General features: G+C 36.6%; 2 protein-coding genes across 5 annotated transcripts in view; one reads left to right on the top strand and one right to left on the bottom strand.

Annotated features, from left to right (window-relative positions):
* Positions 1 to 3,268, top strand: part of LOC133663578 (phosphoserine phosphatase-like) — a 20,708-nt gene extending 17,440 nt beyond the window's left edge. The window contains exons 5-6 of one of the 3 annotated variants that reach the window (XM_062068143.1): positions 2,660 to 2,808; positions 2,881 to 3,268. In XM_062068143.1, coding sequence (XP_061924127.1) covers positions 2,660 to 2,808; positions 2,881 to 2,991 — 260 coding nt within the window. In that variant the 3' untranslated portion in view covers positions 2,992 to 3,268. The remainder of the gene's footprint in view (positions 1 to 2,659; positions 2,809 to 2,880) is intronic. The other 2 variants (XM_062068145.1, XM_062068144.1) reach the window with 2 other exon arrangements.
* Positions 1 to 15,742, bottom strand: part of LOC133663577 (protein NipSnap homolog 2-like) — a 42,791-nt gene that overhangs the window by 13,778 nt on the left and 13,271 nt on the right. Inside the window, exons 7-11 of one of the 2 annotated variants that reach the window (XR_009828379.1) lie at positions 14,243 to 14,274; positions 10,638 to 10,732; positions 7,806 to 7,889; positions 7,654 to 7,728; positions 7,023 to 7,169 (exon numbers count right to left, since the gene is read on the bottom strand). Coding sequence is in view for 1 of the 2 variants with exons in the window: in XM_062068142.1 (XP_061924126.1) it covers positions 7,664 to 7,728; positions 7,806 to 7,889; positions 10,638 to 10,732; positions 14,243 to 14,274 (276 nt within the window). In the remaining variant the exon portion in view is untranslated. The other variant, XM_062068142.1, reaches the window with a different exon arrangement.

Here is a 15,742-nt window from a genome sequence, read left to right as displayed (position 1 = left end):
TGAGTAGCCCGCCGGCCTGTTCTAAAAATAGCTCAAATAGCAGCACTTACCAGTGAGCTGCCTCTATTTTTTAAATTGTATTTATTTACTAGCAAGCTGGTCTCGCTTTGCTCGACATTTTTAATTGTAAGAGAGACAAAACTCAAATAGAATTTAAAAAATCCAAGAAAATATTTTAAAGACTTGGTCTTCACTTGTTTAAATAAATTCATTATTTTTTTTACTTTGCTTCTTATAACTTTCAGAAAGACAATTTTAGAGAAAAAATACAACCTTAAAAATGATTTTAGGATTTTTAAACACATATACCTTTTTACCTTTTAAATTCCTTCCTCTTCTTTCCTGACAATTTAAATCAATGTTCAAGTAAATTTTTTATTTTTTATTGTAAAGAATAATAAATACATTTTAATTTAATTCTTCATTTTAGCTTCTGTTTTTTCAACGAAGAATATTTGTGAAATATTTCTTCAAACTTATTATGATTAAAATTCAAAAAAAGTATTCTGGCAAATCTAGAAAATCTGTAGAATCAAATTTAAATCTTATTTCAAAGTCTTTTGAATTTATTTTAAAATTTTTGTTCTGGAAAATCTAGAAGAAATAATGATTTGTCTTTGTTAGAAATATAGCTTGGTCCAATTTGTTATATATTCTAACAAAGTGTAGATTGGATTTTCACCTATTTAAAACATGTCATCAAAATTCTAAAATTAATCTTAATCAGGAAAAATTACTAATGATGTTCCATAAATTCTTTTTTAAGTTTTTCTCTTCTTTTTTTCGGTTGAATTTTAAAGAGTCGAAATTGAAGATAAACTATGTTTCAAAATTTAATTGTCATTTTTTTCATGTTTTCTCCTCTTTTAAACCGTTCAATTAAGTGTAAATATCATTTATTATTAATAATAACAGAGTTAAAGGTAAATTGAGCAAATTGGCTATTTCTGGCAATTTATTTAAGTGTGTATCAAACTGGTAGCCCTTCGCATTAATCAGTACCCAAGAAGTAGCTCTTGGTTTCAAAAAGGTTGGTGACCCCTGCCCTAGAGTCACCATTGCAATACTTTTTCAGACAGTCAAAAAACATAAAAAAAACAAAACGTTTAATAGATTCGCCGGTCATATCATTAGGTACACTAGCACACTTGCAGGTAGGTCAGAGTGGCTGTATATAAAAAATCTGTTTTGATAGAATTTATGTCACTCCATGTTGCACCAAGGGCTCGGCGATAACAACGATATCAGTATATATCGCAATAGATGCATAATCGATATCAATTTTAAAAAAGCGCTGTGGAAAGGACGTGTCATAATAAGCATTGAAAACACTAAAACAATGTGTGAAGGGGGCGTGGCCTGCCGCAGAACGGGGTGTTCTGCTCCGCCGCTCCCAGTCTGTGGAACGCTCTCCCTGACCACCTGAGGGCACCACAGACTGTGGATGCTTTTAAAAAAGGCTTAAAAACCCTTCTTTTTAAAAAAGCTATTTTTTTTTAGATATATGCATACTAGTTTTAGCTATTTATTTTTTATTATCTTTTTATTTTAAATTTTTTTTAATACACTCTGGCACTTTGAGGTTGTTTACTCAATGTAAAGTGCTTCTTTTTTTTTTTTTTACAAATAAAATCTACTATTATTATTATTGTGCCAGGACTGGCCTCGAAGACAGCGACAGGTGAGTAGTGGGCCTTGTTATCTAATCACCTGTCGCCTTTATTAGCAGCAGCCGGGATGAGACACGTGGATGGAGTCGGAGTGGGAGTCAGAGAGAGAGAGAGACACGCAGACTCAGAAAAAAACATTTCGCTGAAAAGCAAAAGCCTTGCACTGTTTTATGGAAATAAAACAGTGTTGTACACCTTGTGGTGTATATTGTAGCGTCCCGGAAGAGTTAGTGCTGCAAGGGATTCTGGGTATTTGTTCTGTTGTGTTTATGATGTTATGTTGCGGATGTTCTCCCGAAATGTGTTTGTCACTCTTGTTTGGTGTGGGTTCACAGTGTGGCGCATATTTGTAACAGCGTTAAAGTTGTTTATACGGCCACCCTCAGTGTGACCTGTATGGCTGTTGACCAAGTCTTGCGTGCGTGAAAAGCCGTAGCTATTATGTGACTGGGCCGGCACGCAAAGGCAGTGCCTTTAAGGGTTAATTGGCGCTCTGTACTTCTCCCTACGTCCGTGTACACAGCAGCGTTTTAAAAAGTCATAAGTCTTCCTTTTTGAAACAGATACCGATAATTTCCGATATTACATTTTGAAGCATCTCTACTTGTAATGGATTTAAATTGGTGTAGTTTAGATTTTTTTCACGTGATATCAATAATATCCACAAAGTTCAATGAGCAGGATGTGTTATGTGTGGCCATTTTTGTTAATTATTTTTTTGCACCATGACTAGGGAAGGTTGTTTTGATAGGGTCATATAAGTAAATTCTGTGCTCATATTCAAATTGATGTACAATCAATGGCCACTGACTTGAGTTACTTTTGTAACTGTTGGTATATCATATGAAAACACAGAAAATTGCTTATTGGACTGGTGAAGATGCCGGTGAGCCGTAGTTTGGACACCTTGATGCACGCTGATATCATTCCAAAATAGCTTTTTTGCGGATATCAAACTAATTAAGTGTCCCAACTTGTCGTGTTTTCAGGCGAGTACGCCGGATTCGACGAGAGCCAACCGACCGCCGAGAGCGGTGGCAAAGGCAAAGTAATCAGCCTGTTGAAAGAGAAGCACGGCTTCAAGACGGTGGTGATGATCGGCGACGGGGCCACGGATCTCGAGGCCTGCCCCCCCGCTGTGAGTGGTTTTTTCTCCCAATGCTTCTCGCGTCCACCAGTGAAAGACGAAACTATGTTTCTCCTCCTCCAGAGCGCCTTCATCGGCTTCGGCGGCAACGTGGTGCGACCCCAGGTTAAAGAGATGAGCATGTGGTATGTCACAAGCTTCGGAGAGCTTCTGAAAGAACTGGAAAAGATTTAAAGAGCCTTGTAAGTGTTGTTGTTTTTTTTTACTAATTGACTCGTTATTTGCACCTGAGGGTGTCTCTGATGGTTTTATCCATTGTGCACACTCCCGTTTTTTAATAGAGCGTAACAATAGAAGCTACTAAAAACCGCGTGAAGGTTTAGAAGATTCTTTTAGTGTCAACTGCACTTTTCCTTCTCCGTCAAAGACTGTGTGGGGAGGAAAAAAAAAAAAGATGTATGAGTTGAAGTCGGTCGTTACGACCATGAGCAATAAACAGTTTTAACTGTTACTCTGACTTTTTTCCTTATTTACCCTTCCCGTCATATTTCAGTCCCTCAAGGCTTTTTTTGTTTTGTTTGCCAAAACAAATTCCTGAATTCCCGGCAGCTTTTTAAAAAATGTTTTTAAGACATTTCTTTCCCCCGATAACATTTGAATCAACTGGTGATTTTATACATTTGTACTCAATGTTTGTTCATTGTAACGTTGACCTCAAAATGCACAGAATTTTAACAAATACTGTATTGATGTTTCACTTATGCCTGGTTCACACCAACGGCGCTTGCTGCGCTTTCAAGCGGCGAGCAAAGCGCCGTCATTTTTGTCAATTTTTCCACGAATATCCCGATCTCTGAAGTAATGTTATGCTTTGATACGCTCTGATACGAATTAGTTGCCGCTTTCTTACCGTTCCTCACGCTTTGATCCCTCTTTGATACGCTTTAAATCACGTTTTGATACGTTTTATTACGCTTTATTGAACTTTATTACGCTTTGATGCGATCCTGACGCTTTAAATCAGGCTCTGACACGATTATCAAGCTCTGTTGTGCATTGTTACAACAAAAATAAGAAAAAAATGTATACTGTTTTTCCACACATTTTTTATATTCATTTATTTTTTCAATTTCTCTTTTTTTTTCCCGTTATATTATGTTTTATATCTTCATTTCTTTTATTTTTGTCATCTTAATAAATATCTATCTTTCATGCTAGTTGAAAATACTAAAAGGCATTTGTTTTATCCACCCATTTTTTATATTCATTTATTTTTTCAATTTCTCTTTTTTTTCTCGTTATGTTTTATATCTTAATTTCTTTTATTTTTGTCATCTTAATAAATATATATCTTTCATGCTAGTTGAAAATATTAAAAGGCATTTGTTTTATCCACTCATTTTTTATATTCATTTATTTTTTCAATTTCACTTTTTTTCCCGTTATATTATGTTTTATATCTTCATTTCTTTTATTTTTGTCATCTTGATAAATATCTATCTTTCATGCTAGTTGAAAATATTAAAAGGCATTTGTTTTATCCACCCGTTTTTTATATTCATTAGTTTTTTCAATTTCTCTTTTTTTTACGTTATATTATGTTTTATATCTTCATTTCTTTTATTTTTGTCATCTTAATAAATATCTATCTTTCATGCTAGTTGAAAATAATAAAAGGCATTTGTTTTATCCACCCATTTTTTATATTCATTTATTTTTTCAATTTCTCTTTTTTTTCTCCGTTATATTATGTTTTATATCTTCATTTCTTTTATTTTTGTCATCTTAATAAATATCTATCTTTCATTTCTTATGCTAGTTGAAATTAATTAAAGGCATTTCTTTTATAAAACGTAACATATTCTCTTTATTATTAACATTTTCATACAGAAAAATTATAGACAGTAATGTCAAACTGCAACATCAAACTCTATAAGAAGTACAGAAACTATGATCATCGTATAAAAAAGGCAATGATGCAAAAGAGAATGGATTTGTAAACCTGTGTTGGTTTTACATGTCACTAGTCAATATCGCAGTCACTTCCTATTTGTAGGGGTCCGCGCTTTGAACCAAGATCTGTTAAGCTTTCCTACGCTTTTAGTCAAGTTTTGCTGAGCTTTGTCATGCTTTGATACTCTCTCGGCGCTTTATTCCATTCTTGACAGAGCGCAGAATTTTTTAAAACCGTTTAAAAAATTTTGGCGAACTTGCCGCATGTCCCGCTTCACTACAAGCTTTCCCACGATCCATTAGGACCCTCACGCTTTAATCAGGCTTTGTTACGCTATAACGCCGCTTTGCATGACGCTTTAAAGCGCCGTCGGTGTGAACCTAGCATTACAAACCCCAAAACCAGTGAAGTTGGCACATTGTGTAAATGGTAAATACAAACAGAATACAATAATTTGCAAATCCTTTTCAACTTATATTCAATTGAATAGACTGCAAAGACAAGATATTTAACCTTCCAACTGGTAAACCTTGTTATTTTTTGCAAAAAAATTCATCAGACCACAGAACACTTTTCCCCATCTTTTACGGGGCGCCTTATGGCGACCCATCAGCGTTCCTGTACTGTAACCCTGTACAGTTTGTTTGTCTAATCTTGAACGGGTTTGTGCTGAAAACAAAGTTCCGCTGTACTTGTGCAATGACAATAAAGACAGTGTTTCCCACACATTCATTTACTTGTGGCGGCCCGCCACGAAATAATTAATGCCGCAACAAAAATTTTTTTTATTTTTTTTTGCCTTTTTGCCACAAAAAAAATTTTTTTTTTGCCTTTTTGCCACAAAATTTTTTTTTTATTTTTTTAATTTTTTTTTTGCCACATTTTTTTTTTTTTTTTTGCCTTTTTGCCACAAAAAAAAAATAAAAAAATGTTTGTGGCAAAAAGGCAAAAAAAAAAAAATATACAATTTTTTTAAGTGTCCTGTCAAGCTTCTCAGGCAAATCATATAGTTGATGTAGATGCCCATATCGGCTGTTCAGATTTACTTTACAAAAGAGAAGTGTAGGATCAAGATTTTTGGAGCTCTTTGTTCAGTGGATCAGATGTTTGATGAAGCTTTGTGTCTATCTACCACCACTACTGTTTTATGTTTATTTGTTACTGACTGTGGCAGGACACCTCTGCCTCTGTTTCACTTTATGTTGCTGGTAAATAATATGGTTGTAGTAGTAGGCTAAAGTTAAATTATTTAGTATGCACTATTTAAAGGGGCAGGGCTTTAAGAGACATTTTAGCTTTTATATTTTTATAAGATATATTTTTTGTAAGAACCACAATTAATAAATATATTTCAGTGAATAACTTATTGTTCAAATCTGTATATAAATATGTACATAAAGTGTTGTAATTATATTGTAAAATGGATGGACGTTTAAAACAAAACTGTTATTATTAATTAGTAAGCAGTGTTGGGTTAGTTACTGAAAACCAGTAACTAGTTACAATTACTAGTTACTTAATTTCAAAAGTAACTCAGTTACTAACTCAGTTACTTACATCAAAAAGTAATGCGTTACTGTGAAAAGTAACTAGTCTGTCGTGAGCGCAACAGATGATGCTCTGGATAGTTCATCCACAACTTTTTTCTTCTCCTGCTCATAAAGATCTGGCACAATCTTATCGCTGAAATGGGTGCGCGACGGGATGTCGTAACGTGGCTCAAGCACGTTCAGCACGTGTTTAAAACCCTCGTCTTACACCTATAAACACACCGATTAAATGGCGCGGGGCGTTCAAGCTCCTCCGTTACTCCGCTCGCCATGACCACGCTGTGTGGACTGAACGTGCATGCGAACAACCTTCTTGTTTTGTTTTATATATTAAACCGCGGATCACGTGTGTCCCTCCCCCCCACACCCAGACACACACACACACACGCCTCTTTTCTTCTCTCCGGCGTGTGACAGAGGAAGATTCAGAAGAACGACACCGCAGCGCATCTGTTTCTAGCCGATACTACATAAAAAATAACGTAAAATAACGCAGTAACGCATCATGTAGTAACGGTAACCGAGTTACTGAATATAAAAAAATAACGCGTTAGATTACTAGTTACCGCCGAAACTAACGGCGTTACAGTTAGTCCCAACACTGTTAGTAAGTATACATTTTTTGAGCCTTTTTAAAGAAAATCATATCATTGTAGTAAATTATGCAAATTACTCGATAATGTCATGATGACCACTCCCATAGCCACGCCCCCACCGCCACAGGTATCTTGGCAGTTTATGGGAAACACTGAAAGACCTACCTGATCTGATCTGATCATTCTCCGGGATTGGTTGAATCTGTGAACTGGGGCGATGGCGACATCCTGATGATAGAACCTTCTTGGCTGAACTTGATCATCCCAAAAAGTAGTGACACCATTGACCATGTTGTAGTTTATCAACAACTCCTGAAGATATATACACACACACATATATATACTCTTGAAAAGAAGGCATGCTTCACTCACACATGATTTACAAAGACTGGAAACCTCACAAGAACTTGATAACCGGGTCAAAAAGAGGACAAAAAAAACAGTTCATGGTTTTTAAATAACATTTTCCTGATATGTTACACAGGTTGATAAGTATAAATGATAAATAGCCATGACCGTGACAGTAAAAAGTAAAAGCTGCTTTCCTTTTACCTTTCAGGACACTTTGGTAGATTCTAATGCTCGTCAACCATTTAGTGAGTTTACAGTGGCGCCGTCAGGAGGCATGACAATGTAAACATAGGAAATGCGACGCCATAGTTTGACCTAATGTTTCCATTCGGAGCCTCTTGGCACCGAGTAAACGTACACGCTACTTTACTGTACATTGATGTATGACGGACAGAAAAAGGACCAAAAAAAAAAAAAGGATGAAATTGCTGAAGCTCTCCTTTACCGCTGACTTTTCACTTGAGTGGCGACGCCTTGGTGGGGATCATGATCCTGGAGTCCATGTGCTGGATGAGAGGAACTGTGTGGACGGGGAGGGAGGGCTCACTTTACTCTTTTTTTGTACACCAGACCAAGCTGAAGAAGGTTTGTGCCCACCTGTGTAGTAGACCACCTCGTGCCAGCCTTCCTCCTGCCAGGCACCGCTTCTTGTGATCTCTCTGGACTGGAGGTCTTTGTAGGCTACCAGGAGCAAAACCAGCAGCAGCACATCAGTAACGGCCCAGAAATATCGTCAACGTTACGGCTTGGATTCGAGTAGCGTACGTGGGGCCTATATGGGGTTGGTCACATGACTTTTACTCTTAATATACTATAGGATTTGATTGGTACTCATATCGGAAATACTTTTTTCCTACGCTTTGAACTAGAGATGTCCGATAATGGCTTTTTTGCCGATATTGTCCAACTATTAATTACCGATTCCGATATCAACCGATACCAATACATACAGTCGCGGAATTAACACATTATTAGGGATGTCCGATAATGGCTTTTTGCCGATATCCGATATTGACCAAACCCTTAATTACCGATACCGACATCAACCGATACCGATATATACAGTCGTGGAATTAACACATTATCATGCCTAATTTGGACAACCAGGTATGGTGATGATAAGGTCCTTTTTTAAAAAAAAAAAAAAAAGATAAATAAATTAAAAACATTTTCTTGAATAAAAAATAAAGTAAAACAATATAAAAACAGTTACATAGAAACTAGTAATTAATGAAAATTAGTAAAATTAACTGTTAAAGGTTAGTACTATTAGTGGACCAGCAGCACGCACAATCATGTGTGCTTACGGACTGTATCCCTTGCAGACTGTATTGATATATATTGATATATAATGTAGGAACCAGAATATTAAAGGCCTACTGAAACCCACTACTAGCGACCACGCAGTCTGATAGTTTATATATCAATGATGAAATCTTAACATTGCAACACATGCCAATACGGCCGGGTTAACTTATAAAGTGCAATTTTAAATTTCCCGCCACACTTCCGGTTGAAAAAGCCTTCGAAGGATGACGTATGCGCGTGACGTAGCCCGAGGAACAGAGGTATGCCTTCTCCATTGAATACAATACAAAAAAGCTCTGTTTTCATTTCATAATTCCACAGTATTCTGGACATCTGTGTTGGTGAATCTTTTGCAATTTGTTTAATGAACAATGGAGGCTGCAAAGAAGAACGTTGTAGGTGGCTGTAGCAACACAAGGACCACTTACTCGGATAGCAGACGCCTAGCCGATGCTAGCAGACGCCTAGCCGATGCTAGCAGACGCCTAGCCGATGCTAGCAGACGCCTAGCCGATGCTAGCAGACGTCTAGCCGATGCTAGCAGACGCCTAGCCGATGCTAGCAGACCCACCGCACGGATGATCTGGTGAAGTCCTTCGTCGCGCCGTCAATCGCTGGAACGCAGGTGAGCACGGGTGTTGCTGAGCAAAGCAGATGAGTGCTGGCTGGCGTAGGTGGAGCGCTAATGTTTTTATCATAGCTCTGTGAGCTCCGGTTGCTAAGTTAGCCTTAGCGTCGTTAGCAACAGCATTGTTAAGCTTTGCCAGGCTGAGATCTATTAACCGTGTAGTTACATGTACATGGTTTAATAGTATTGTCGATATTCTGTCTATCCTTCCAGTCAGGGATTTATTTATTTTGTTTCTATCTGCATTTGAGACAGATGTTATCACGTTAGCTCATGCTAAAGATGCTAAAGAGCTTCGTCGATGTATTGTCGTGGAGATAAAAGGCACTGTAATGTCCATTTCGCGTTCTCAACTCTCATTTTCAAGAGGATATAGTATCCGAGGTGGTTTAAAATACAAATCCGTGATCCACAATAGAAAAAGGAGAGAGTGTGGAATCCAATGAGTCAGCTTGTACCTAAGTTACGGTCAGAGCGAAAACAAATATGTATTTCACTGCATTCTAGTCCGTCACTCTAACGTTCCTCGTCCACAAATCTTTCATCCTCGCTCAAATTAATGGGGTAATGGTCACTTTCACGGTCCGAATAGCTCTAGCTGCGTTGAAAACAATAGGAAAATATGAGGGAGTGAACAACTGACAACGTCACGCTACTTCCGGTAGGGGCAAGGTTTTTTTTATATCAGAGACCAAAAGTTGCAAACTTTATCGAGGTTGTTCTATACTAAATCCTTTCAGCAAAAATATGGCAATATCGCAAAATGATCAAGTATGACACATAGAATGGATCTGCTATCCCCGTTTAAATAAAAAAAATTAATTTCAGTAGGCCTTTAATAACAGAAAGAAACAACCCTTTTGTGTGAATGAGGGAGGGAGTTTTTTTGGGTTGGTGCACTAATTGTAAGTGTATCTTGTGTTTTTTAGGTTGATTTAATAAAAAAATAAATAAAATAAAAACGATACCGATAATAAAAAAAAAACGATACCGATAATTTCCGATATTACATTTCAAAGCATTTATCGGCCGATATTATCGGACATTTCTACACATTATTATGCCTAATTTTGTTGTGATGCCCCGCTGGATGCATTAAACAGTGTAACAAGGTTTTCCAAAATAAATCAACTCAAGTTATGGAAAAAAAGCTAGCTACTAATCTAACTTTCCCGCCACACTTTTTAAGGGTGGCAATTGTTTCGCAAAAAAGAAATGGTGGTGAATACAAGCGTGACATTGATTGATTGAGTGATTGATTGATTGAGACTTGTATTAGTAGATTGCACAGTGAAGTACATATTCCGTACAATTGACCACTAAATGGTAACACCCGAATAAGTTTTTCTACTTGTTTAAGTCGGGGTCCACGTTAATCAATTCATGGTACAAATATATACTGTCAGCATAATACAACCAACTGGCTTACTTTTAAGCGTGTAAAAGGAGGCGTGGTTGATGCATGACTGAAATGTAAGATGTGTTGGCTTTACCCCAGAGGTGATGAACCATGTAAAGGTTGCCGATCTGGGAGAAAAAGCCTCCTACGGCTTCGCTGTTGTGCTGGCGTAACCCGATAGCTCTCGCCCTGCGAACGACAACAAGGCACTTTGTTTGAACAGCAGCTCCACACAAGGGAAGAACAAAACATACTTTTCAAAACATACTAAGCAAACTTTAACTGTGGGGAGAGGCAAAATGAACTTTTTTGTAGTGAGAGAGAGAGAACAGAGTGAAATAAGTCAAACAGAGAACAATAGTAGGTATGATAATCATTAACCTATTCATTATTCACTGTCTGGAATGGACGTATGCTGTTTTTAGGTTGAAATGGAGAGGTAATTGTTTTTAGCGACACCAAGTGATCACAATAATTCATGAAGTTACTCTCAGGATGCAGCAAGTTGAATGATGTGGACACATTTGTTACTGGATACTTATATGAGTACATAATATGCAACTAGAATTATTTGACACTTGTTTATGTTGACAAATGTGATTTTTTTAGACTGCAATATTGTTCAATAAAGGACACTTATTAAAAGTACAGTACAGGCCAAAAGTTTGGACACACCTTCTCATTTCAAGGGGTTTTCTTTATTTTCATGACTATTTACATTGTAGATTGTCCCTGAAGGCATCAAAACTATCACACCTGTGAAGTGAAAACCATTTTAGGTGACTACCTCTTGAAGCTCATGGAGAGAATGCCAAGAGAGTACAAAGCAGTAATCAGAGCAAAGGGTGGCTATTTTGAAGAAACTAGAATATAAAACATGTTTTTAGTTATTTCACCTTTTTTTTGTCAAGTACATAACTCCACATGTGTTCATTCATAGTTTTGATGCCTTCAGTGACAATCTACAATGTAGTCATGAAAATAAAGAAAACGCATTGAATGAGGAGAAGGTGTGTTCAAACTTTTGGCCTATACTGTATATATGTAGAGCAGGGGTCACCAACCTTTTTAAACCCAAGGGCTACTTCTTGGGTACCGATTAATGCGAAGGGCTACCAGTTTGATACACACTTAAATAAATTGCCAGAAATAGCCAATTTGCTCAATTTACCTTTAACGCTATGTTATTATTAATAATTAATGATATTTACACTTAATTGAACGGTTTAAAAGAGGAGAAAACACGAAAAAAATGACAATTAAATTTTGAAACATAGTTTATCTTCAATTTCGACTCTTTAAAATTCAAAATTCAACCGAAAAAAAGAAGAGAAAAACTTTATAAAAAAGAATTTATGGAACATCATTAGTAATTTTTCCTGATTAAGATTAATTTTAGAATTTTGATGACATGTTTTAAATAGGTTAAAATCCAATCTAAACTTTGTTAGAATATATAACAGATTGGACCAAGCTATATTTCTAACAAAGACAAATCATTATTTCTTCTAGATTTTCCAGAACAAAAATTTTAAAATAAATTCAAAAGACTTTGAAATAAGATTTAAATTTGATTCTACAGATTTTCTAGATTTGCCAGAATCATTTTTTTGAATTTTAATCATAATAAGTTTGAAGAAATATTTCACAAATATTCTTCGTCGAAAAAACAGAAGCTAAAATGAAGAATTAAATTAAAATGTATTTATTATTCTTTACAATAAAAAAAATAAATTTACTTGAATTGATTTAAATTGTCAGGAAAGAAGAGGAAGGAATTTAAAAGGTAAAAAGGTATATGTGTTTAAAAATCCTAAAATAATTTTTAAGGTTGTCTTTTTTCTCTAAAATTGTCTTTCTGAAAGTTATAAGAAGCAAAGTAAAAAAATTAATGAATTTATCTAAACAAGTGAAGACCAAGTCTTTAAAATATTTTCTTGGATTTTCAAATTCTATTTGAGTTTTGTCTCTCTTAGAATTAAAAATGTCGGGCAAAGCGAGACCAGCTTGCTAGTAAATAAATAAAATTAAAAAAATAGAGGCAGCTCACTGGTAAGTGCTGCTATTTGAGCTATTTTTAGAACAGGCCGGCGGGCTACTCATCTGGTCCTTACGGGCTACCTGGTGCCCGCGGGCACCGCGTTGGTGACCCCTGGTGTAGATAATATGCAACTAGGGCTGGGCGATATATCGAATATACTCGATATATCGCGGGTTTGTCTCTGTGCGATATAGAAAATGACTATATTATAATATTCGAGTATACGTTCTCACGTAGTTGCTTTTAGCCGACAGAAAGAAGGTGCGAATCTGGTAACAAATGAAGGAAGAATTAATTCCCAAGAAAAACAGCAGGGAGTCCATCATCTGGCGGCGGTTTGGCTTCAAGCGGGAAGATGTTGAACAATTATGCGGCAAAAGCGTTGCTACAAAAAGTAGCATTACTGCTAATATGTAGCATGATTTGAAAAGTCACCCGCTAGAGAATGAGTGCTTGAAACTCCGCATGTCAACATCTCCGTTCGGTGCCACACCAACAAAATGCCCAGGCAACCATTTCCACATCAACACCGTATGAAAAAAATAATCAACAGAGATAATATGATTTCCTATTGTGCACTAATTAATTATGCAACTAATTTATTGAGTTATTGAAATATCTTGTGTGACATCATGCACAAAAGTGCACTTTATTTGTTTTAAACTATTGTGGCGTTCTGTACAAAAAGTGCACTTTAATTTAGTGTTGTTTTGATATGTCATATTAGTGACATCATGCACAAAAGTGCACTCATAGCTTGTTTTAAAATGTCTCTGACAATCTTGCACTTTCTGTTTTTGAAATGACATGAATGTTTGTGCCACCGCTTAATAACTGTTTAATAAATACACTTTTGGGACGGTATAGCTCGGTTGGTAGAGCGGCCGTGCCAGCAACTTGAGGGTTGCAGGTTCGATCCCCGCTTCCGCCATCCTAGTCACTGCCGTTGTGTCCTTGGGCAAGACACTTTACCCACCTGCTCCCAGTGCCACCCACACTGGTTTAAATGTAACTTAGATATTGGGTTTCACAATGTAAAGCGCTTTGAGTCACTTGAGAAAAAGCGCTATATAAATGTAATTCACTTCACTTCACTTCACTTCACTTGGTCAATTGACTTAGTTGTGATTTCCCTCTCGGCATGAAAGTTTAAAATGAGCATATATTAATGCAGTATGAAGAAGAATGTTTTAATGTAGACACATAGAATCATCATACTGCTGTGATTATATGCATCAAGTGTTCATTCAAGGCGAAGGCAAAATATCGAGATATATATCGTGTATCGTGACATGGCCTAAAAATATCGAGATATTATTAAAAGGCCATATCGCCCAGCCCTATATGCAACTATAATTATTTGATACTGAATGTGCTTTTTTTAGACTGCAATATTGTTCAATAAAAGGACACTTATTATGTATGTCTAGCTTGTGTGCTATTGTGCGCTTAGCTGTTGTGTAGCTGCTAGCTCCTATAGTAGCTCTTTTTGTTAGTAACTTGACCAAAATAGAAAAAAAGACCAACCCTGTGTGTTTATCAGAGGCGACTACATGTCAAGTAAACACGCTGCAGGACTGCGTGTATCAGATTTTACATGCAATTTGATAACATGTTGTAGGTATCGGTACACGTGTGATGAATTCATGCGGTCTTACCAGTAATTGCCCCACTCGATCATGGTTCCTGGCTGGAGGAGAGAAAACAGGCAGGGGTCAGTGGTGCTCATACAGTGAGAAGATAAGTATTTAAAGTGTGTGTGGCCCTTTAAGAAAAAAAACATGTGGCCAATACAGCTGCTAACCCAGCATTGTATTGACCGAGTTAAAGTTGAGTTAAAATATAAGCTAAAATAAAGTTGTTGTTTGTGAAGCAGTAGTTTACAACTTTATGACAATTGTTAGATTACTAGCTGTAAATAGTGCCACGATACCAGAATTTCAATAGTAGATACCGGATGAATGTTCACGATTCTCGATATTCGTTTGATACTACGATAATGTAAAATGTTACCAATCGACGGGAAATCGACAGAATAATTTTTCTAAGGTGTGTTCTTAGCAGCTATAGAAGCAACTTGGTTGCACACTTCTGCAGGTTTTCTGCACGCTGTGGTATTACACACTTCTTGGGCTTGAGGTGGCGGATCTCTGTACTCTCTCACATCCCGAATACTTTAATGATCGCATGTATGTGATTACGATACTGAACTAAGTCAGCGTCAATGTATTTTTTAAGTGTTGGTATCAAAGTATTGACACTTTTTCCAACCTAAACTGTAAAATATAATCATAAAAATTATTAAGAAATAGTATAAATTATTCACATATGTCACGGTGAAGTGAAGTGAATTATATTTATATAGCGCTTTTCTCTAGTGACGCAAAGCGCTTCTACATAGTGAAACCCAATATCTAAGTTACATTTAAACCAGCGTGGGTGGCACTGGGAGCAGGTGGGTAAAGTGTCTTGCCCAAGGACACAACGGGAGTGACTAGGATGGCGGAAGCGGGGATCGAACCTGGAACCCTCAAGTTGCTGGCACGGCCACTCTACCAACCGAGCTATACCGCCCCACAAGTGAGTAGTGATGACCAATCTGGGTTGTGTAAGTGGCATAGTGTTGTAAAACAGACCATTGTGGTATGGATTAATATTCATTTCAATGACTTCATTGCCATAAATTCCGGACTATAAGCCCGCTATTTTTTTCCATACACTTTGAACCTTGCGACTTATAAAACGGTGTGGCTAATGTATGGATTTTTCTTCTCTGATGGCCATAGAGCAAATATTGTGGTTTTCGTTAAACACGTGCAAATACATTTAAATGGTGTGTTTGTGCTATGGCACCATCTTTTGGACAATTTCTCTTACTGCAGGTGCTGCTGGGTGAATATGAATTCCTGCTGTTTAAAGATTTGAACCTGAAATACAAGTATATATTATATTGTATATATCAGTGGTCCCCAACCTTTTTGTAGCTGGGGACCGGTCGACGCTTGAAAATGGGGGGATTAGAAAAAAAATTAATTTTTTTTTTTTTTTTTTGTCATAAAGAAATACAATCATGTGTGCTTACGGACTGTATCCCTGCAGACTGTATTGATTTATATTGATATATAATGTATATATTGTGTTTTTTATCTTGATTTAAT

Source organism: Entelurus aequoreus, linkage group LG13 (assembly GCF_033978785.1).
Source record: "Entelurus aequoreus isolate RoL-2023_Sb linkage group LG13, RoL_Eaeq_v1.1, whole genome shotgun sequence".
Taxonomy (NCBI): Eukaryota; Metazoa; Chordata; class Actinopteri; order Syngnathiformes; family Syngnathidae; genus Entelurus; species Entelurus aequoreus.
The sequence above is the reverse complement of the archived record's forward strand: the minus strand, read 5'-3'. Positions and strand labels throughout refer to the sequence as shown.